This window comes from Xenopus tropicalis, chromosome 5 (genome assembly GCF_000004195.4).
Source record: "Xenopus tropicalis strain Nigerian chromosome 5, UCB_Xtro_10.0, whole genome shotgun sequence".
NCBI lineage: Eukaryota > Metazoa > Chordata > Amphibia > Anura > Pipidae > Xenopus > Xenopus tropicalis.
In genome coordinates this window covers 18,268,482-18,291,739 of record NC_030681.2, presented here as the reverse complement: position 1 = coordinate 18,291,739, position 23,258 = coordinate 18,268,482, and the positions used below count along the sequence as shown (strand labels likewise).

Here is a 23,258-nt window from a genome sequence, read left to right as displayed (position 1 = left end):
GACAGGATGATGCTTTATTTTTAAGGACAGCGCTAGACTGCATCTCTTACTCCAAGCCGCCATGGACCTCAGCACCAGCACCAAGCATTTTGATTGTGTGACTGCTTCATACCTGCTGAACTTCTTAATGTGTCAGGAAGCTCTGCCCGTGGCTCTGGATGCCCTGGATCAGAACCAGCCAGGCCCAGTAGTGTGTTGGTCAAGGAATACTGAGCGGGTCAACTTTGTGGAAAGAAACGCCTTTTCTGGTTGGTTTCATTAATTTAGCCTTATTGTATATAAGTACTGCCTCCATCTACAGGGTGGCACTTATATTTAGTGCCCTATAGCTCTGCATGTTTGTGTGTAGTTACCATGTACCAGGGGTGGCATTCATACAACAGGTATGTATGTAGTAGTAACTGCAGGGGTGTTTGTAGGTTAGAGCAGAAAGGGCATTTGCTGTGCCCAAACAGCGCCCCCAGAGGAAGGAGGAATAAAAGTAGGTAATAGTAAGTAATATTCTGTAGCTATTGTTTGAGGTTGCATTCCCATCATCCACAATGCCCTGTAGTTATTCCTCCCTTTAGATAACAGAGAACAGGTATGGGATCTATTATCCAGAATGATCAGGACCTGGGGTCTTCCGGATAAGGGATCTTTCCGTAGTTTGGATCTCCATGCTTTAAGTTTACTAAAAATTAATTTAAACGTTAAATAAACCCAATAGGATTGTTTTCTATCCAATAAGAATTAATTATATCTTAGTTGGGATCAAGTACAGGTACTGTTTTATTATTACAGAGAAAAGGGAATCATTTAACCATTAAATAAACCCAATAGGGCTGTTCTGCCCCCAATAAGGGGTAATTATATCTTAGTTGGGATCAAGTACAGGTACTGTTTTATTATTACAGAGAAAATTGAATCATTTAACCATTAAATAAACCCAATAGGGCTGTTCTGCCCCAATAAGGGGTAATTATATCTTAGTTGGGATCAAGTACAGGTACTGTTTTATTATTACAGAGAAAAGGGAATCATTTAACCATTAAATAAACCCAATAGGGCTGTTCTGCCCCCAATAAGGGGTAATTATATCTTAGTTGGGATCAAGTACAGGTACTGTTTTATTATTACAGAGAAAAGGGAATCATTTAACCATGAAATAAACCCAATAGGGCTGTTCTGCCCCCAATAAGGGGTAATTATATCTTAGTTGGGATCAAGTACAGGTACTGTTTTAATACTACAGAGAAAAAGGAAATCATTTCTAAAAATTAGAATCATTTGTTAAAATGGAGTCTAGGGGAGATGGCTTTTCCGTAATTCGGAACTTTCTGGATAATGGGTTTCTGGATAACGGATCCTATATCTGTACAGCTTTCTTGCCTTGCTAAGCCCCCCTTTGGGGGATTGCCTTACTGCAGTTGTCAGAGCAGAACTAATTCATGATTGGTTGCTTTGGGTTACAGCTACTCGAGTGAAAAAAAAAAAAGAAAAAGAAAAGGGGACTGAATCTGTCAATTATACAGTAGTCAAGACATAGGGAACTCCTGGTATTTCAGAACTACAACTCCCATACAACTCACCTATGTGATCACTTGTCACTGAGCAGGGATTGGCTATAGGTATTTTGGAAGTTGCAGTATTTTATAGCTCATTGATATGCTCATTACCTCTGTTTTCCAGCTGTCAGGTACCTGATGAACAAACTTGGGGTAGAGATTGTACAAGCAGAAATGTCCTTACTCCAAGCTGCAGCTTCCTTCCCATTGTACGGCCGGGTACACTGCATCATTGGCTTGTTACAGCAGCTTCCCCTCAAGTAAGTCATATGTATCCTCACCACTGTTATATTTAACCAACTTCTCTAGGTAGATGCATATGAGTGGGAACTAATTTTTTGTAATCTTCCGCAGAACAGCCCCCCCCCTGCTGCCCAAATATGTAACATAATGTCATAGCAAGCACTATGGCCTCTCCAGCTCTGTTGCCAATGTTCAGAAAGGGCTGTTCCATTCACAAAACACACAAACACAGAACACGGAAAATATGCAGCGGTGATATTCTGTAACTATATAAGGATGTAGTTGTTGAATATGGATAATCTGGTGAGGGTGAAAGGGGAACCAGTTACTTCTAACCATCAGACTGATCATTGGCTGCTATTATAGAGAGGTCAGAGCTTTCTGAAAGGAGATTGTTATCGATATGTTTGGACTCTGCTATACAGGTATAGGACCTGTTACCCAGAATGCTTGGTACCATTCCATAATTTGGATCTCCATACCTTAAAGGAGAAGGAAGCATTTTATTGCCAATAGAGTGCCATAATTATTCTGCAGGAAGCTTTACCATACCTGAGTATGGTAGAAGCTCTCTCTCTGTTTGCTTAAGATAGCAGCTGCCATTTTAGCTTGGTCTCAGTAGCTTCCTGCTGCAGCTCTAGCCGTTGGTAGCTCAGATCACACATTCTGATGGGAGAGTGAGTGAATTCCTATGAATTTTTATGGGAGGGGGGAGTAGGCGAAGGGAGAGAGGAGAAAGCTGGGTAGACTCCTGCCCCAGCTTTTCTGTGAGTGCTTATTGCTGTATTTACATAGGCCATTCTGATAAAGCTTACTTAGTTTTTACCTTTCCTTCTCTGCTAAAAACATTAAATAAACCCAATAGGATTGTTTTGCCTCCTGTAAGGGTTAATTATATCTTAGTTGGGATCAAGTACAGGTACTGTTTTATTATTACAGAGAAAAGGGAATCATTTAACCATTAAATAAACCCAATAGGGCTGTTCTGCCCCCAATAAGGGGTCATTATATCTTAGTTGGGATCAAGTACAGGGACTGTTTTATTATTACAGAGAAAAGGGAATAATTTAACCATTAAATAAACCCCATAGGGCTGTTCTGCCCCCAATAAGGGATAATTATAACTTAGTTGGGATCAAGTACAGGTACTGTTTTATTATTACAGAGAAAAAGGAAATATTTTCTAAAAATCTGAATTATTTGATTAAAATTGAGTCTCTATGGGAGATGGCCTTTCCGTAATTTGGAGCTTTCTGGATAACAGGTTCCCAGATACTGGATCCTATACCTGTATAAAGAAAGAAGATACAAAGGGAAATCTATTCCAGATCACAAGGCTAACAGGCCTTTCTTTTGGCAGTCCAGATGCTGAAATCCTGGGCAGTTGCCATTTTATATATCAATCCAAGCACAAGGCCAATTTTATAATGAAAACCTTTTAATGAACAGAAAACTATCCCAGAAGCACAGAGTTGGCCTAATGCTTCCTTTAGGCTCCCCAGGCTGCCCTATAAATATCTGATCTCTCACATTTTCCAGAAGGTACAGCTGTGGGACCTGTTATCCAGAATGCTCGATACTTGGGGTTTTCTGGATAAAGGGGTCTTTATGTAATTTTGATCTTCATACCATAAGTCTACTAAAAATCATTTACACATGAAATAAACTCAATAAAATTGTTCTGCTTCCAATAAGGTTTCATTTTATCTTAGTTGGGATCAAGTACAGGTACTGTTTTATTATTACAGAGAAAAGGGAATCATTTAACCATTAAATAAACCCAATAGGGCTGTTCTGCCCCCAATAAGGGGTAATTATATCTTAGTTGGGATCAAGTACAGGTACTGTTTTATTATTACAGAGAAAAGGGAATCATTTAACCATTAAATAAACCCAATAGGGCTGTTCTGCCCCCAATAAGGGGTAATTATATCTTAGTTGGGATCAAGTACAGGTACTGTTTTATTATTACAGAGAAAAGGGAATCATTTAAACATGAAATAATCCCAATAGGGCTGTTCTGCCCCCAATAAGGGGTAATTATATCTTAGTTGGGATCAAGTACAGGTACTGTTTTATTATTACAGAGAAAAGGGAATCATTTAAACATGAAATAATCCCAATAGGGCTGTTCTGCCCCCAATAAGGGGTAATATCTTATTTGGGATCAAGTACAAGGTACTGTTTTATTATTACAGAGAATAAGGAAATCATTTGTAAAAATTAGAATTATTTGCTTCTAATGGAGTCTATGGGAGATGGCCTTCCTGTAATTTGGAGTTTTCTGGATAATAGGTCCTATACCTGTATTACCTATAAGGGTGAAGACACACAGAGCTACTAATAGCAGCTACTTTTAACGGCTACAAAAAAGACAATGCTGATCATTTACTGATAATTAAAGACAAAAAGGAACACCAAGAGCCCCAATAGTGTAATATGTTTTTACAAGGAGTAATGGTAGAGTAAACAAATTATTACTCACAAGCCAGGGTTACCAATAGGCAACCACTGTATAGGCAGGTGGGGAGATTATCCTGACCCCACTCAGGAATAAGAAGTCGCTCTCTGTAGAAGGAAGAAAAATGGGGATAACACCCCTCCACTCGGGGTGGACTCGGTATAATGATAAGACAAAACAGAGGCGCCAAAAGGATAAAATTAGCTAAAAACACTTAAAAACCCAATGGGTAATTCAGAGGAGGTAGTAATGAACTTACCTCCTCCAGGCAGACACCAACTCTGTGAGGCTCCTGGTGTGTTTATACAAAGACACTGTTGTTGTTTTTTTTGCTCCTATTCTAAATCTAATTAGTAATGGCTGCATTTTACTAAAATTAGATTTATTTTATCTTTTTGCCCAGGGAGCTGTCGATGGTGGCAGAATGGAGAGATCTAATTGGTGAGCTTCTACTGATGTCCTATAGGCTGTCTGCAATTGTGTCGCCAGTCGTCCACAGCTCATCTCCTGAAGGTCTAATGCCGATGGACACGGACACTGGTAATTGTATGATGTATAAAGGCTGGCGTAACTGCCTGCGCACAAGGCGAGATGGGACACCTGGTGATATAAACAGAGAAAGGTGCTCCTTTCCAAAATGTCTGCAGGAACGTACCAGTTTGGGCAGGGTATAATATGGCTCACAATAGCATGTACATTAAGGGCATAGATGGAACCGCTGTGCAATGCTAACATTAGCATGGAAAGCAAAGAACCTATATTGAGTATACGTATTGTAAATACCAGATGCCAACAGCAGAGGGTGGAAGAACGCCATGCAGTTGCACTAATACTAGCAGTGAGTGTCTGTAGCTGGCAGAGGGTCCCATTGCATAGAGAGACGGCCTCAAATAATGAATGTTTCTTCAGCTGTGCTTTCCAGCCGTGGGGAAAGGGTATTTTATGGACATTGCAGATGGCAGGGAGTCCAAACCTTGATGGGCATTTTAAATAGGGATATATGATTGGTTCTCATAACCCTGGTGGTACAAGTATAGGATCCGTTAAACGGAAACCTGTTTCTAATTGCAGGAAGACCATCTCCCATAGAATCCATTTTAATTAAATAATTATAATTTTTAAAAATGATTTGCTTTTTCTCTGTAATAATAAAAAAGTACCTTGTACTTGATCCCATCTAAGATGTAATTAATCCTTATTAGAAGCAAAACAATCCTATTGGGTATAATTATTGTTTAAATGATTATCTAGACTTAAGGTCAAATTATGAAAAGATCCATTATCCAGCAAACGCCAGGTCCCGAGAATTCAGGATAACAGGTCCCATACCTGTTCTGTAATTGCAGAATATTATGACAGTGATAGTCCTATAGATCCCAGGAGGCTAGTGTATCCTAAAAACATCTGCCCCTAAAGGCAATTTTTTTTTTCTTCCTTACATGAAGTTATGGTGGCCATACACGGGCAGGATTTAGCTGCCAATTTGAGTCCTTAAGACTGACTTGGCAGCTTATCTGTCTGTGTATGGGGCCCTCTGACAGGCCTTCCAGACCAATATCTGGACAAAAATTGGGCAGATGTCGCTCGGACAGGCTTGATTTTGCATTGAATTGGGGATTGCATCAGCTCATTGATGTGGTCCTCGCTCCAACTTTTCCTATCCCATTCATTGCAATGCTGCTGTTTGGCCCTAGGGCCAAATGATCACATTAGCGCGATATCACTAGGTAGGAAAGAAAAGCCCCTCAATGGCTCTGGCCTAAAACTTATTGTTGGAGTACCCCAGGGACACTATCATTGATGTGTAGGGGTGAAAAGCAGGACTCCTGTCAGGGGCGTAAATATAAAAAGGGGGGGGGGGGCTTCTTTATAAAGGGGTTGGTGCTTTCCAGGAAAGGGACAGAGTTTGGTTGGCTTGGGGCAGAGTTTAGGCAGATCAGGGGTAAGGCCAGGCTTATAACAGTTCCTTAGAGCAACAATGGAGTGCACTGCTCTGGGAGGTTTATTGCAACCCAATGTTATACTCACATCCATGAGTCAAGAGGCTTTGGAATTATTGCTATGTCATTCCATCATTTTTCAGAAAAAAATAAATCAGACCAGCAGGGGCTGCTCCTTTGCACAAGGGTAACATTGTCAGAGCAACATGGCTTCCCTTATCCACATATAACCTTACAGCAGCCCCTCTGGCTTGCCGGAGTACACAGATTGCCAGTCTGGGCCTGTGCATCAGATGCATCATTTTTATATTTGGGTCAGGTACCTGCTATGTCAGTAATCCAGGTATCACCAGCCGAATATGTGTTGCTGGATGCTATTCATAGCCTTAGGCACTTTATGCACTGTACCACTGTACCCTACACTACTTATCCTTTGTCTCCTACATACTTCCCTGCTCGGTGCCAGTAATAACTGGGATACAGTGCCAGTCCATGTGACCCAATGCAAAGCCTGTTGCTCTTCTGGCTCCGGGGCTGACTGTGCCCTCATTAATCTTTTGCAGAAGCGGCAGCCCAATTACATATGATAATGAGCGAGATCCAGCCACGGGACACTAACGACTACTTCTCCCAGCCAAGAACATTACAGAAGGATCTCCATTCCCAGCCCCTCCCAGAAGACACTGCCCCAGCAAATTCTCTGTGCACAGAAATGAAAGGTAATGGAGGCTCATTAGAGCAATTACAGTCATTATCGGCCACTTATGTTTAAAGGGTTATTGCAGCTTAATATCCAGCAATATGCGCTCCTTCCAGGCTACAGCTGACCCAAATCCCTTCTATGCGCTAGTCAGCAACTCTTTATATTATTACTGGTTTTTCATATTTACAGTATTCTGGTTGTCTGGTTGCTATGGGTTACAAGACCTGGAGCAAACTCCTGTTTATGCTATTTCCTTCCCATATTGTCATGCAGATCTTCTGACCTGGCAGGATTTGCACATTCAGCTTAGTGAGTACTAATCCAAATGACAGAGGGCTCGGGCACAGGAGCTTACAGTCTAGAACAGGTTGTCTCAGTATTCATATTGCTATGGTTTTGCTTTCCCTTACACTGCTTAGCATTCATACTTAAGCAACACAGTCATTTCAGGCTAAGGCCATGGACACAAACTGCCATATGTTTCCCTAGGTCCTGTAACACCTAGCAACCAATTAAATTTTATACGATAGAATAAAATATATAGAAGTGTGAAAGGGAAAGTAAGGAACAAAAAGTCTAGAGTATAATGGAGCAATTATGGAGATCGTGTTCCTGATTCCTAAATTCCCTAAATTATGTGGGTGTATCTTACTGTGTACACGGAACATTCCTTCTGTATGTAGTGTTTGTGTTTACATGTAGCTCCTATATTGCTTGCCCCAGAAATAGTTTTTTTTTATGGCTGTGATTCTTAACCTATAGAGTCCATAGAGTCTCCAGGATACCCTTTAATAAAGCTAAAATTCTTGTTACAGTGTAAGTAAAACAAGGTTTACTGTATAATTACTGAGTTCCAGGCTTAGTCTGGCTCCCCTGGGAGAATGGTTATTAAACCCTGTTCTATAGAATTTAGCTGATGTGACCACAAGGGGCGCTGTTGTACTGCACTCTATTTTTAAATGCTTTTGCCAAAGAAATCTCACCCTAACTAACCTTCAAGGTGAGCTTTCAGGTGTATCTTGGCCCTTGGCCGTTGTTCCAAACCACCCCATCCCCACAGTTTGGGAACCACTGTTCATGATTTCACTCAAATGGCATCATGGTGACTCACCCTAAACTGCATTTTTGGGTCCTATTCCTATGGGCCAAGTACCCCCTTTTACAGACACTGAGAATCCTGAGATTTAGTTGTCTTAGTGCCACTGGGTGGCGCTGTGAGCCTGGGCTTTGCCAGAAGGGTCCATAAAAGTTTTAGGCACATATTTCTATTATTTGAACTGTACCGCAGCTGTGCATTTTTCCCCCATTTTTTTCCCTACGTTTTAAATTGAACATAATAGTAAATCAATGTCAGATTTTTGATGTGCGCTGGCATTTTTTGGTGGGCAATTACTGAATCATTTTGTGTAAGGGAAATACGGCCTGCCATGCACACTGTATAGAATAACGCTTTTTGCAGACTTTCAGCCGTCTAAGCGTTTGCTCTGTGCAGCAAAGGAGCATGTGTTCGCTGGGGCAAACGGGTCTCATTAAAAAAATACTGCTTTCTTAAAGGCATGTGTTCCTGTTTGAGATGCCATGCCAGTCACACGTGTGTATATATTAAATGTATGTCAAACTTTCCATGGCTTGTTAGATGCAAACATAAATTAAATTGTCAGTGCCACTTTGTAGTAGGCAGGGGAAGTGCATTTCTCTGCACTTAGGTCAGCGGTTCAGTAGTAGTTCAAAGAAAACGACAAACATTACAACGTGAATAAAAATCAGACAGCGTGCTGTATGAACGGCTTGTTATTGTGGCGAGACTTCCATATAAAAGGGCCATATTCCACGAACCACAGTACCCTTACCAAAGAAATTGTAACTCTAAGCAGCTTTTGGATATATGTTCCTTTTCAGTGAATTTATAGTTATTTGTAGATCTAATTACTATTGAAAGCAGTGTCTGTCTGTTTATTTTTGTGGTACTGCTGGTTCTGACTTCTGAAACAATGTACAGGCATGGGATCCCTTATCCGGAAACCCGTTATCCAGAAAGTTCCGAATTATGGGAAGCCCATCTCCCATAGACTCCATTATAAGCAAATAATTCTAATTTTTAAAAATGATTTCCTTTTTCTCTGTAATAATAAAACAGTACCTGTACTTGATCCCAACTAAGATATAATTACCCCTTATTGGGGGCAGAACAGCCCTATTGGGTTTATTTCATGGTTAAATGATTCCCTTTTCTCTGTAATAATAAAACAGTACCTGTACTTGATCCCAACTAAGATATAATTACCCCTTATTGGGGGCAGAACAGCCCTATTGGGTTTATTTAATGGTTAAATGATTCCCTTTTCTCTGTAATAATAAAACAGTACCTGTACTTGATCCCAACTAAGATATAATTACCCCTTATTGGGGGCAGAACAGCCCTATTGGGTTTATTTCATGGTTAAATGATTCCCTTTTCTCTGTAATAATAAAACAGTACAGGTATGGGATCCCTTATCCGGAAACCCGTTATCCAGAAAGTTCCGAATTACGGAAAGACTTAAGTTATGGAGATCCAAATTACGGAAAGATCCCTTATCCGGAAAACCCCAGGTCCTGAGCATTCTGGATTACAGGTCCCATACCTGTATCAGAATTCAGCTGATTAACAGACCTAGAAGAGAATTGATTTTTACTACTTAATTTTATGTGTCAGACGCATTGAACAGAATGGGACAGAAAGCATTTCTCAGGCTGACGGGTGACTAAGGGTGTTCCGAATGTTGTTTTCCCCCACGGTCGCAGTAAAAATACCCTGTTTGCCATAGGCCTTATTGACTTGCTTGGGCTGCCATAGGCTTAAGGTGGCCATACATAAGATTTATTCGTTTGGTGAGATCACCTAATGAGCGGATCTTTCCTCGTTATGCCCACATAAGGTAGGCAGTTTTGGGCTGATTTGATTGACCCTAGGGCTAGAGGATCCAACTGCCTGATCGACTCCTGGGCAAGTTGAGTAGGGCTGTCAGCCCCATACATGGATAGATAAGCTGCCAAATCGGTCTAAAGGACTCAGCAGCTTAAATCTGCCTGTGCATGTCACCTTTAGACATGCTTTTCTCACAGAATGAAGTCAGTGAGCAGAGAAGAGTTATCTGATGTTTCTCTGGTCAGTTCTAAGCAGAGCAACCAGTGACATAACTACAACCTACTGGGGCCCGTGCAAAAAAGTCTTTAGAGGGGCTGAAAGTGCACCCTCAGCTCCACGCACCCTGGCCCTCCAGCCTCAGTCAACTACCTACTGCTTGCTTGTTTTTAGCAGTGGCAAACCTTAAGGTGCTGGTAAGAGGGACTATCAGCAGACCCCACTGTTTGAGCCCCCCCTGTCACCCATGGAGTTATGTGGTCTGATGTTTGGTACTTAAGCCACAGAGAGCAACATTACAAGATGTTCTTTCTCTTATTATTCTATTAACCAGTCATACAAATATATGCAGAGGTCCATATACCTCATGATTATTTTATTGGGTTGCTGGCTGGGCAGTGATACAAGTGTTTTCCATCCCAAACACAAACTAGGGAGGGCTGCTATACACCAAGAATATATTTTTCACTGTTTGTTCGTTGGCTGACATTTGATGGTTTCTTATTGCACATCACAGAGGGATTGTTTCTCTTTCCTTAGCCAGCCTCATACATTTTAAATAACTATAAATGTGTCTTGGAGTCCAGACCTTGTTAAGCTTTCATTTTGCCTGGATTTAGTCCATAGTTGCCTCCATTTGAACGCACATATTCTATCTGAAATGGAGTGATGTTTTTTACCGATTAAGAGTTTAGGGCCAAGAAAAGATGATTTTTCTGCCTTTCTAATGGGTCACTTCAACCAGGATAGAAATGTAATTAGCACAGCAGGAGCCTAGGGAGCTATTAAAGAACACACAAGAACCCTCTCATTCATTTTGCCTTGTCCAGGAGAGCCACTAATTAATGCTTAATCCCAAAGGCTTGCTTATTACCCAGCATTACCCTTCTGACCGTTGTGTGATAATCCTTTCCTAGTAGGAGGTGTTGCACAAGATACTTTGGTCAATGGTGTTTTCTATAACACGCTGCTCTATGTGCTTTTCAGTGGTACCTGTTTCATCCCCTCTAGTAAGAGGCAGATCTAAGCTAGAAGCATCTCAGAGAGTTAATATATGATTGCTGGTTTCATTGGATGCTTGAGTTTAGAGGTGGGTGGTGGGTCAGAAAGTAATTATTTTGGTGGTGGGTAGAATGGTGCTGATCTTCAGGATCCCACCAATAAGCATTAAAATATTTAATCACAGTGATCTCTTGCTTAGCACACAAAGTGGCTGTAGAAACAGCCATGTGAAACAGAGGGTCATTTTGGGTTCGTAACAAGGAGGTTAATTGGAGGAAAGGTCCATTGATGGGAAGCTGTGAACTTGTCCCTCCAGTAGCAGCTTATTGTACCATGCATGGAGTCCTTGTGATGACCTGTCCGGTCAGTATATGGCCTCAAATTGTCCAGATATCGATCGGGCAGGTTTGGAAATCACATTGGGCGCAGGTTTGAAAGTCACATTGGGCGCAGGTTTGAAAGTCACATTGGGCGCAGATTTGGAAATCACATTGGGCGCAGGTTTGAAAGTCACATTGGGCGCAGGTTTGAAAGTCACATTGGGCGCAGGTTTGAAAGTCACATTGGGCGCAGGTTTGAAAGTCACATTGGGCGCAGGTTTGGAAATCACATTGGGCGCAGGTTTGGAAATCACATTGGGCACAGGTTTGGAAATCACATTGGGCACAGGTTTGGAAATCACATTGGGCACAGGTTTGGAAATCACATTGGGCGCAGACCACATCAGCATGATGGGTCTCCTTGGGCCCACAGGCCAATGGACTGTTTAGTGTGATTTGGCCCAAGGCATGGGTTTCCAAAGTTGGCAAGTTGTGTGGCTAGCTTAAGTAGCTTGAAACTGCATCCAAACAGCCTACCACAGGTTAATATTGAAGTTGCCTGACCAGTGCTCATAAGTCAATAGTTGCCTGAAAAAAGCATGCAGAGCATTTTGAGCAGCACACATTTGGTACTTATTTACATTTCTTTCTGTGGGGTTTCAGAACCAGACCATATCCTAACCTCGTGAGCTCAACTACAAGTTAGAACTTTATCAAATTTACCAAAACCCAGCAAACAACAACAAATTTCTATGTTGGTGTATGGAAGCTTTCACTTCATGTTTAGTCATATTTTTCCTGTTTCATAAATACATGCATTTTTGTCCAGATATGTTTCCTATTTACATTCCAGATAAATGAGCGTATAGGCAGATGCATGATAGAAATGCATGTGATTTACAGGACAAGGTCTCGGACAAATCCGGCATGAGATGTTTATATTTGGGCATTTAGTTATGTGTTATTCTATTGAATTGTACAAGCAGTTAATCTTATTTAGAAACAGGGTCCTCAGTAAAAGACAGGAAGGCAGGGGAACTGAGTGGTGCTTTATTTAACTTGGTTGTTTACTATGTTCTTTCTCAATGAATACACGGCAAAGAGAGTAATGAAGCACCCAAGGGCAAAAATATAAAGAAAGCAGACCCTACAAATGGTGGTGGTGGGGGGCAGTAGGGAGCTGTTTCAGCACATATAAATGTTAATAATAATAATGAATAAATATTTATGAGAAATGTCCTATTCTAAAAGTTAAGAAGGGGCTTAACATGATTTTGCTGTGGGGCCCATTAACACTACTACTAGTTGCACCACTACGAGTTGAGGTTGTAGAATTTGGGGCCAGTAAAATCCTAGTTCTCATATAAAATGATTGTATATACATTTGTAAATGGGGAAACTGTTGACCCCACCTTACTGAGCACTCAAGACATTTTACCAGTCAACCATACTAATGTTGCCCCCAGCCATTAAAAACATATAACATGGTGGATCCACTAAAAAATAAAATAATCATATATGGAAGTAATGTCCTGTATATAAAGTAAACAATACCCTCATACAATGTATGTGATTGGAACATATTAGTCATTTGGTCTGTATTGTGTTCTTCTAAAGGGAGCGAGGGGTCGTCCTGCAGTGTGACTGCCCAGATGGTGCTGGTGTGTTGCTGGAGAAGTATGAAGGAGGTTTCACTCTTGCTGGGAATGCTGTGCCAGAATCTTCCTCTAATGACTGAGCCGGACTCTCCCCGTGGCCTTATCACAGTGGAGCAGGTACACTGTCTGAGTATTTTGCATGATCCAAGAACTGTTCCTCAACACATAACAGTGTAACAGATTTACATTACTAATAATGAAGACAAAGACAAGACTCACCCAGTTTTATTATATATATAGGACATTAAGACATATGGTGCATTAAGCTACCAATAATGTCCTCCCCTTTAAGCAAAACAGGGATTGTTTGTCCATATATTGCAATATACTCAAGCTGGCCAAGTTTTTTTTTTAAAAAAAAGAAACTATTCTATAAAAACAATTGGAGAAAGATTATTATGAGATACCGGTCATGGAACACATGCTTCATTTGTATTTACTTTGCTGCTTTATATAGCGAGTACAGAGTGGATTAAGTTGACCACATGGATTAATTTGTTCATATAATTTAGCCAATTTGTTAGCCAAGTTTTTATGATCACGTCTTTTTGAGTGAAGAAACTCTGGTAGGATCACAGCCGATTAGAAAAAACTGAAATACAAGTTGATGTTTTTGTGGAGTCTTTGCATGATACGTGGCCCGTAATGCCACCAAATATGTACGTGACCAATTGAATATCCCGTTGGTTAATCAAGGAATCAGGGCTGTTAGGCCCAGTCTTTACTCCCTATAGAAAATATTTAGTGGTAGCATCTTCGCTAGCAATTCCAGTGACATTTTTATTTGTGTCAGTTCCTCATCATCAGTCCTTGGCCTCCTTGTCACCTCTCAGCTAATTCTTTCTTACTTGGAAATCCACTTTGGTGGGAAGACTTGGTATTTGTGTGATTGGGCCACATTCCTTGGTGCCATTCCTTGTATCTATGTGATATTAATTGAGTGGTTTCATTGTGTCATTCCCTGAAGTCTGCAAGTTATGTTGGAGTTAAGAGCTTCTTGTTCTCCAAGGTTGTGTCTTTTTCATTGGAATGCCCTAACCACTTAATGAAATCTAGGGGACTGATTAATTTATCACGAGGTCATATGAATCAATCAGATATGAAGGCAGTTAGGACTGAACATCATGAATTGTGAACATCTAGACAACAACATTTTAATTATGTATTGAAAAATCCATGTATTTCCCCCAATGCAAGCAATGGGATGCTGTTCATTTTAATCCCAGAATTTAAAAATGCTTTAGGGGTTTAGATCTTCTATAGGCAATGGTTGTCTATTGAACAAGGCGTTTGTAAGAAGATGGTATTAATGGCCGGTTAACCTTCTTTACTTTACAATACCCTCTGAGTATTTATGGTGGACATTCAGTGCCAGAAAGCTATTTTAAGTACAAAATGGGTTTTCTTCAGGACGATGCCAACAAACCATATTTTATGAAGTTAAATACCTAGATGTTGTTTATACAGATACAATGCTCAAAACAATGAGTAACCAGTAAAATGAATTCTTAAAGGGGAACTCCACCCAAACACAATTTAAGCTTTTTTAAATATAAACATAATTTTAAGCAAGTTTAATATCTATATCAACTAAAAAATATCCAGCCTTAGTAGTGTAGTTTGGAACAGTTCCCTAAGCCCCGCCCCCTGTTCCCCTGCTGATCTGGCTGGCTACTTTGAAAAATAATAAAAACAAAAAAAACAGTAGTCAACTGCCTTCAGCCTGCATCCTCCCAATCCCACAATTCCCAGCACACATGATTTCAATCAGGAAAGGAACATCACAGTGCAATGCATTGTGGGTTATGTAGTTCCTGCATGCTGTCTGTAAGCTGTGGAGAAATTGTTACAATTTTTAACATCAGTGTTTTAGTCCCTCCTCCCCTGCCAGGATTTCAAATGATGCAGAAAGAGAAGAACTGTTTTGCAGCTGGATTTCAGCATATAAAAATGGTATTTATTCATACTTTATGAAGGAACAGAATACAGTGATAGGTATATTAGGGGTTTCTGTGCTGTGTGGGGCTCTTTTACAGATTTTAGTTCAGAAGCCGGAGTTCCCCTTCTATTAGGACTGGGTGCCATAGACTTAGGGGCCGATTCATTAAAACACGAGTTAGAATCCCGAATGGGAAAAATTCAGATTGGATACGATAATTTCTGAAGATCGCAAATATCACGAAAATGCTCACGAAAAAATCGTATTAGTCTCGATAATATCGTATTGGCTATCCGAAAGTCACAAAATTTTTGTACGAACGATTGTAAACAGCGTCAGAACCTTTCCGAATTTTTCGCGCAAGTGTATGAAAAAGTCACACAGGCATACGAAAAAGTCGCGCAAGTGTACGAAAAAGTCACACAGGCATACTAAAAAGTCACACAGGCATACGAAAAAGTCGTGCAAGTGTATGAAAAAGTCACACAAGCATACGAAAAAGTCACGCAAGTGTATGAAAAAGTCACGCAGGCATACGAAAATGTTGCGCAAGTGCGAAAAAATCGGCGCAAATACGCTCGGAGCGTTCGTGTCTTAATAAATGTCACCCTTAATGGGCACACTAGCCTTTTTTCACTATGAAATGCTCAACCCAGTTTTGAGTAATGTTAGTTGGCTTACAGGTGTAATGGTCTCAGTAAAGGGCCTCCTGTAGGTATAGTATTAGGAATTTCACTGGATTCAATCCACTTTTCTTCTTGTTTGAGATATGTAACTCGGAAATGATCTCAGATACTTTCCCTATTGTTTGCTTAGAAACTTTATGGATTGCTGCCGTGTTTCCCTTGCATACATAATCATAAAATCCTCCACTTGCGCTTTTTATTTCCCTTTTAAATATTGTTTTATGGCTCATAAAATGGTTGTTTTGCTGGCATTTTCTAGGAACTGCCGTATAAATCTGCTATTGGGGGTTTGGTTTGATTTTCTTGAGTAAAGTATAAAATGTAGAGTCACACTAATAAAAACTGCATATCGGTTAATTTATACGATGCCATATGTTTTCCTGCAAAGAGCTTGGAAAAGCCATTAAACAAGACCTGGTTTGAACTAGAAATTTGTGCTGCTTTGATTTGTACCCTGTTCTGACACTTTTGGATCCTCTTCAGCTTAGTGTTTTCCCCGGAAGTCTAAGAAGGCCGTTACCTGAGATCTCTTAGCCTTTTAGAAGATGCAGAATATGGTACAAGAATAGGCCCGATAGAATTGTTTTGCCTCCAATAAGGGTTAATTGTATATTAGTTTGGATCGCATACAGGCATTGTTTTATTAAAGAGAAAAAGGGAATCATTATTTAAAATGTGAATTTTTTTTTATTAAAAGGGAGTCTATGGGAGATGGCCTTCCTGTAATTCGGAGCTCTCTGGATAACCTGTACAGTTGTCAGCAGGGTCTTAACCAGTGCACCAATGAGCTACTTACTGTATTAATATTTTTAATGCATTTACTACAAATTATGTAGTTCTGAGCATTCACTGCCAAAAGTATAATAAATCAACCCTTTACCCTATTACCTTTGTAATATCATCTCGGTCTTTATATTGTGTGTTCCTGTAACCCATAACAACCATTCTTATTTTTACTATTTACTATTGCCATTCTCATTTAAACAGACTGGCCAGGATTAGCTGTTGCCAGGTGGGTAGAATGGGGCAAATCTTCCAAATTACTTTTTTTTTAAATTTGCACAGTATAGTTTAAAACTAAACCGTGTAATTCCATAGGATCTGATGTAGAATTTGATCTGAAATTTAATAAGTGTTAATAAGCCTTAAATGTGACATACACTGTAATATTCTAAATTTGATAATGGTGCAGTTAATACCCCCACAGGCCCCTATGGAGTCATTCCTGATTCCACAGATTGAAACTAAATCATGAGAATCTATCTACGAAATGCAGAATCTATTTCCCCACCCCCCTTAGGCTCACAGAATCATTCCACCCCTCCTTCACCTTGTTCCATTGTAAAGTTCTGGATTCTGAGAAAAGATGGGTTAATTAACATTGACAAGTGCAGTGAGCAAAGTTGCAGTGAGCAAAGTTGCAGTGAGCAAAGTTGCAGTGAGCAAAGTTGCAGTGAGCAAAGTTGCAGTGAGCAAAGTTGCAGTTTAGAGGGCACTGTGGTCACAAGTAGGCATGGCTCCTGATGCAGTTGTGCTGTTCTAGCACAATTGCATCCAAATTTCCCAGTAAATTGGAGGCATTTACATTGAAGTCTATAATTCCAGGTGTTAGCTGTGCAAGTAAAGTGTACAGTCAGTTCTTTAGGCACAATTGCACTGTGCTTATTAACATGGGGCACTAAGGGAATCATGAAGCCTGATCAAGAGGTGGCAGTAGCTCCAGGGTACCCCTTTGTCAATAGGTGAAGCAGTGCTGGATTCGAAATGGAAGGCAGGAAAGACTGCCTGGCCCTGAGTGTGACTATACGGAGGGGCAAAGAGTGCATTCTGGCACAAATGTCTTTACTAAATGGGGTTTAACGCACAACTGAACGGCAGAATCCATCAGGGTGGATTCAGGGGTTCTGCCAAACCCAAAAAAGTGGGTTCGGTGCATCCCTACAGATATGTAAAAATCCATTACAAATTTGTAATAAATGTATATTGCAAAGAATTATGTTTTCTTTTTATTAGGAAAAAAAAATTAATTAAAATTACATTTTGGGGTGACTTGACCTTTAAGCCACTGCCTGGTATCTAGAAGTAGCAACCAGGTAAAAAGTTTACCTTCCAACAAAAAGTTAAATAATTCAGCTGCAAAGAAGAAAAAAAAAACCAAGCCCAGTTGCGAATTGTCATAAAATACCGCTACCTACATGAAGTTTAATTTCAAGGCGGAGCCCTAAGTAAAGAAGCCTGTATTTATAGAATATACATTCATATGAAGTTGATTGATGTTGATGTGAATGAGTCCAGATTCCCTGAATGCTCAGTAGGAGGCCCAGCTCAGACATGTGCCTATAGTTTCATTAATTGGAATGCTGTACTTCTGACATATCGTGTAAATTAATCACCGATGTCGCCCATATGGGGTGGGTGCTAGAAAAAGTGCTTAAACTCTACATTTTTTTACAGCACTTTTAAAAGATCCATGTAATTATGGAATTAAAAGCTCTTTCAGATTATGCAATGAGGATGAATGCCTGGGAGAAAAAAAAAAATTCCGTGATCTGGAATCACTTTGCCTGGATTTAGTGCTCTTGCACAATGTAAATAGACTCGTGCTACATCTGCCCTTCTACTTAACCGTTTTTTTTTTTTCTTTTATATTTTTATTTCAAATGAACGAGGCTCTTTTAAAAGCACAGATTGGGTCTCCTGCCAAAATGTTGTTGGGTTATAACCGTTCTATATCCATTTGGTGAGATCATTATAGCTTCCTGCCTTTGATTTGATTTCACAATATATACACTCGCTGAACATTTGGCCAACATTTGAAAGATTCTTTGCTGAATGTAAAGTGCTTGCAGTGCATGTTTGGATTAGGATGGATTTTTGAGTTGCAGCACTGGCTAAGGCAACTTGCCATGGTCATCTGGGAGTCCTCCAGGGCTGGGAAAAAATAAAGGACCATTGAAATGCAGAAAGACTGGGTCCCTAATGTACAGAAACATTATGTTCAGCATTCTGGGAGCTGCAATTAAACAACAGGTTGGGCAACCCTTACAAATATATGGACAATTTGTTCCCCAGTCTTATGTAGTTTTTTCCCCCAAAGAGTGATTGGGATGTACCACCCTGCATTTCCAACCACTGTAATCTATCTGTGCAGTTGTATAATGCAATCTGAGATGGTTGTATTTGATAACTTTGAGGGCTTTGGCTTTTCTGGAAGCAGTAGAAGCCCATGGTGATACCGACGTTCACTAAAAAAATCTGTTTCATCAGCTCACTGGCCCAGTAAGACCTTGATTATTTACATGGGTACAGATTGTGCAAAATCTAACTTTTTAACCAGGGCCATCCATTTCTTCTGGAAATTGGGCATCAGAAGAGTATGTTCCAATACTGGTTAGACTAAAGGGGGTCATACATGTTCAGGTTTTAGTCTTCTTCTATGTTATCGGTTGTATGTACACATATACAAGTACATTAGAGGGGATTATAGGCATGTTCTTTTTTCCCATAAAAACCATCAACACACCAGAGGGCCCCCCCTTTAGATTAGAGGAACGGAGCTTCCATTTGAAGCAGTGTAGGGGGTTCCTCACTGTGAGGGCAGTGAGGTTGGGGAATGCCCTTCCTAGTGATGGGGTAATGGCAGATTCTGTTAATGCCTATAAGAGGGGCCTGGATGAGTATTTGAACAATCAGAATATCCAAAGCTATTGTGATACTAATATCTACAGTTAGTATTAATGTTTGTATATATAGTTTATGTATGTGAGTGTATAGATTGGTAAGTATAGGTTGTGTGTGCTGGGTTTATTTGGATGGGTTGAACTTGATCTACTCTGGTCTTTTTTCAACCCTATGTAACTATCTAACTATGTATGTTTAAATGCAACAATCTGAAATTAACATTTAGACTGAGATTGCAGGATAAAGCCCCTAAAATACAAATCAGAGGATGTTCTGAACATGAAATAGTTGGCACCAGTCGTACGAAAGTGACTTCCATTGTAGGTCCCCCAAGGATATCCACAATACATGCGCAGATTTTATCATTATCCGACTGAAATTTTTTAACCTGCCTGGTCGACTAAACAACCAATCGCAATCGGGATGATAATTTGGAGCCCACACAGGATTTTAACTCATGGATCAGAGCCTTATGAGCTTAAGCCTAAATGTTTTTTAGGTTTAATTCTCTTTCTGTCATATCTAGTTCTTGTTTATATGTTCTACATATGGTCCAAATGGGTCTTAAAGCTTGCCATCCACTCGAGTTGGAAGTTGGTTGGCCCATGTATGCAAAAACAACTGCATTCTCGAACTATACAGTACATCAGATACTGAGTCTGTTGGATTAAAGTTTTTTTTTTTTTATTGACAGTTTTTTTGCATATACAAGTTTAACAGTCAAGCTTTGCATTATATCTAGATGTATCTCAAATATTGAATGTGTCTGTATGTGCTAAGGCATACAGTCACAGGAAGAGAGAGCATAAAGAGGGAAGGAAGTAAAGTAAGAAGAAAGCGAAGGGAACAGGGCAGAGAGAGAGGAGAAAGAAAAAAAAAAATTATGAAGAGCAAATAATATACATTATTAGCTATTATTCCTCGGTATCCACCTCAGTAAAGTTCTTCCATGAGTCCCATTTCTTATGGTGGTTACGTAGAGAGTTCGTAATCCTTGCATTGTGATATTCAAGGGTTTGTGAGAGGTTGATAAAGTTTTTCAGTTCTAGCATTGAGGGAATAAGATCGGTTTTCCATTTTTGGGCTAAAAGAAGCCTTGCTGCTTCTAATTTCAGGGTCCAAATCCAGATTCAGATGGGCTATTGAAGGTGATTGGTTTATCGGTTGCTTAATTACACTGCTTGTTAACTCGAATACTTCTTGACAGTACTTTTGTATAGATTAAAAAAATTTAATTAAAAAGGTTGGAATGTCCCATTGGACAAAAGGACCACATTAAGACATGGATGTGTTCCTCTTGTAGTGGATGGTGGAATGAATTAGGAAGACAAATTGGGATATGGAATACTGAGGTACTGTGGCCTTTATGGTAAAATGATATTGAAATTGCATCTCATAAAACTTATTACATTTGGACATTCTTGTAGCTTGTTTTGTTCATGGGGTATTATGGGACCTTATAGCATTATACTGAATCGATAGCGGTTTGCTTGTGATATTATAAACAATCCAGTCAGCCTAATATGGGTGGCCAGGAACTGCTGCATGCTTGTGTCAGCCCCAAAGGGCTCCCCTACACCCAGGCTCTCACAGCAGCCACAAACATGAGAAAAATAAATTGTATACTAATCCTTTATAAGGTTTAATTGCCCTTTTTTTTTTTCTAAACAATTATGTGACCTTTTCCTTTTAAGTTGTATGTGTGTGTGTAGGAGGCGGGTGTGTTTTGCTTTTTGATTTTTTGGCCCTATAAATGAAACATTTTACCAACTGGGAGTTAATGACGAGAGAGAGATGTTAAACAGAGGGTTATAAAAAGAGAAAATTCTTTCAAACAACTGAGTGTATTTTTGCCGTTCTCGAGTGTTCCCGTAATTATTATTACTAAATGTTACACGCCAGGCATTATTGCCTGGCAGGGAATGAGACTTTGCATTTACCACAGCTTCTCGCCAGGGTAAAAATCAAACGGCTGGAGCCCTAGGGAGGAAATTAAAGATACACACAGTTCTCCCCTTCCTGCATATTCTACATGCTCTTTCAAATTGAAAATAAACTTTATTTTTAAGAAGGCATTTGATTGCTTTATTTATTTTTTTGTAAAGTTTAGGGAAAATATAGGGACATAAGTTCCTTTGTGCAGAGGAACCTATGTGTCTGCATATTTCTTCATATGTATATTATATGTGCTGGAGCTACCATGCTGCTCCCTCTGCTGAATAGAGGCCAATATTAATATACAGGTATGGGATCCCTTATCCGGAAACCCGATATCCAGAAAGCTCCGAATTACGGAAAGCCCGTCTCCCATAGACTCCATTTTAAACTAATAATTCCTATACCTGTATGTAGTTGTAAAGGTAGGATGACCTTGTTTAGAATAAATGATAATAAAAAAAGAAAAGAAAGTACAAGTACATTATATTTTAATTGCTTTTATACACTTTCATTTTTTGGTGTTACTGTTCCTTTAAGACTTCCTGATCATTATTTTGACTGAGCACTGGTCAAAAGGTGGAGCCAATGTTTTCAGCTTTCAGGTAATGCTTAGAGAAGTAGTCCAATAAGTTTGAAGCCTTTCCCATAATTCTTTGACGGAGCTCTAGTATAAAGTTGGAGCCCATCCATTTGGCTTTAAGGTTACAGTCCAGCAGTAGATGGAGAGCTCCATGATGGACATCCAGTGGCGCAGTACTAGTTATAGGACTGTTTTCATTTAAAACAATATACTTCCAACTGGAGTTCTAACTCTTCCTGATCATTATTTGACTGACCACTGGTCAGACGGTTGAGCCCATGCTTTCAGATTAAGGTTATAGTCCAACTGGAGATAAAGGGCTCCATGTTGGTCATCCACAGTGCAGTACAGGTATAGGACCCGTTATCCAGAATGCTCGGGACCAAGGGTATTCCGGATAAGGGGTCTTTCCGTAATTTGGATCTCTACACCTTAATTCTACTAAACAATCAATAAAACATTAATTAAACCCAATGGGATTGTTTTGCATCCAATAAGGATTAATTATATCTTAGTTGGGATCAAGTACAGGTACTGTTTTATTATTACAGAGAAAAGGGAATCATTTAACCATTAAATAAACCCAATAGGGCTGTTCTGCCCCCAATAAGGGGTAATTATATCTTAGTTGGGATCAAGTACAGGTACTGTTTTATTATTACAGAGAAAAGGGAATCATTTAACCATGAAATAAACCCAATAGGGCTGTTCTGCCCCCAATAAGGGGTAATTATATCTTAGTTGGGATCAAGTACAGGTACTGTTTTATTATTACAGAGAAAAGGGAATCATTTAACCATTAAATAAACCCAATAGGGCTGTTCTGCCCCCAATAAGGGGTAATCATATCTTAGTTGTGATCAAGTACAGGTACTGTTTTATTATTACAGAGAAAAGGGAATCATTTAACCATTAAATAAACCCAATAGGGCTGTTCTGCCCCCAATAAGGGGTAATTATATCTTAATTGGAATCAATTACAAGGTACAGTTTTATTATTACAGAGAAAAAGGGAATCGGTTTTCAGTATTTGATTAAAATGGAGTCTATGAGAGACGGGTTTTCCGTAATTCGAAGCTTTCTGGATAACGGGTTTCCGGATAAGGGATCCCATACCTGTACAACCTACTGGGTTGTACAATTTTCATTCGAAACAATGTACTCCCAACTGCCCTAATCATTATTCAACTGAACCCTGGTCAAAAGGTGGAACCAATCCATTTGGCTTTCATGGTATGCTTGTATATAATTATAGGTCGATATCAAATGGAGGGCTTAATGTTTATCACCACTAGTGCAGAACATCCTATAGGGCAGCTTTCGTTGAAAGGAATGTACTCTGTGTGTGGAGTTTTAAACATTATTGCTTGTCCAACCGTTGACGTTTTGAATTAATTTAACAATGGTTTGTGGGTTATGAGAGAGATTTTTTTGGG

General features: G+C 39.7%; 1 protein-coding gene across 3 annotated transcripts in view; it reads left to right on the top strand.

The window, feature by feature from the left end:
- Positions 1-23,258, top strand: part of thada (THADA, armadillo repeat containing) — a 283,459-nt gene that overhangs the window by 17,750 nt on the left and 242,451 nt on the right. For all 3 annotated transcript variants that reach the window (XM_002932394.5, XM_012963890.3, XM_031901873.1), the window contains exons 17-21: positions 26-248; positions 1,672-1,807; positions 4,655-4,791; positions 6,755-6,910; positions 12,958-13,115. In XM_002932394.5, coding sequence (XP_002932440.2) covers positions 26-248; positions 1,672-1,807; positions 4,655-4,791; positions 6,755-6,910; positions 12,958-13,115 — 810 coding nt within the window. The remainder of the gene's footprint in view (positions 1-25; positions 249-1,671; positions 1,808-4,654; positions 4,792-6,754; positions 6,911-12,957; positions 13,116-23,258) is intronic.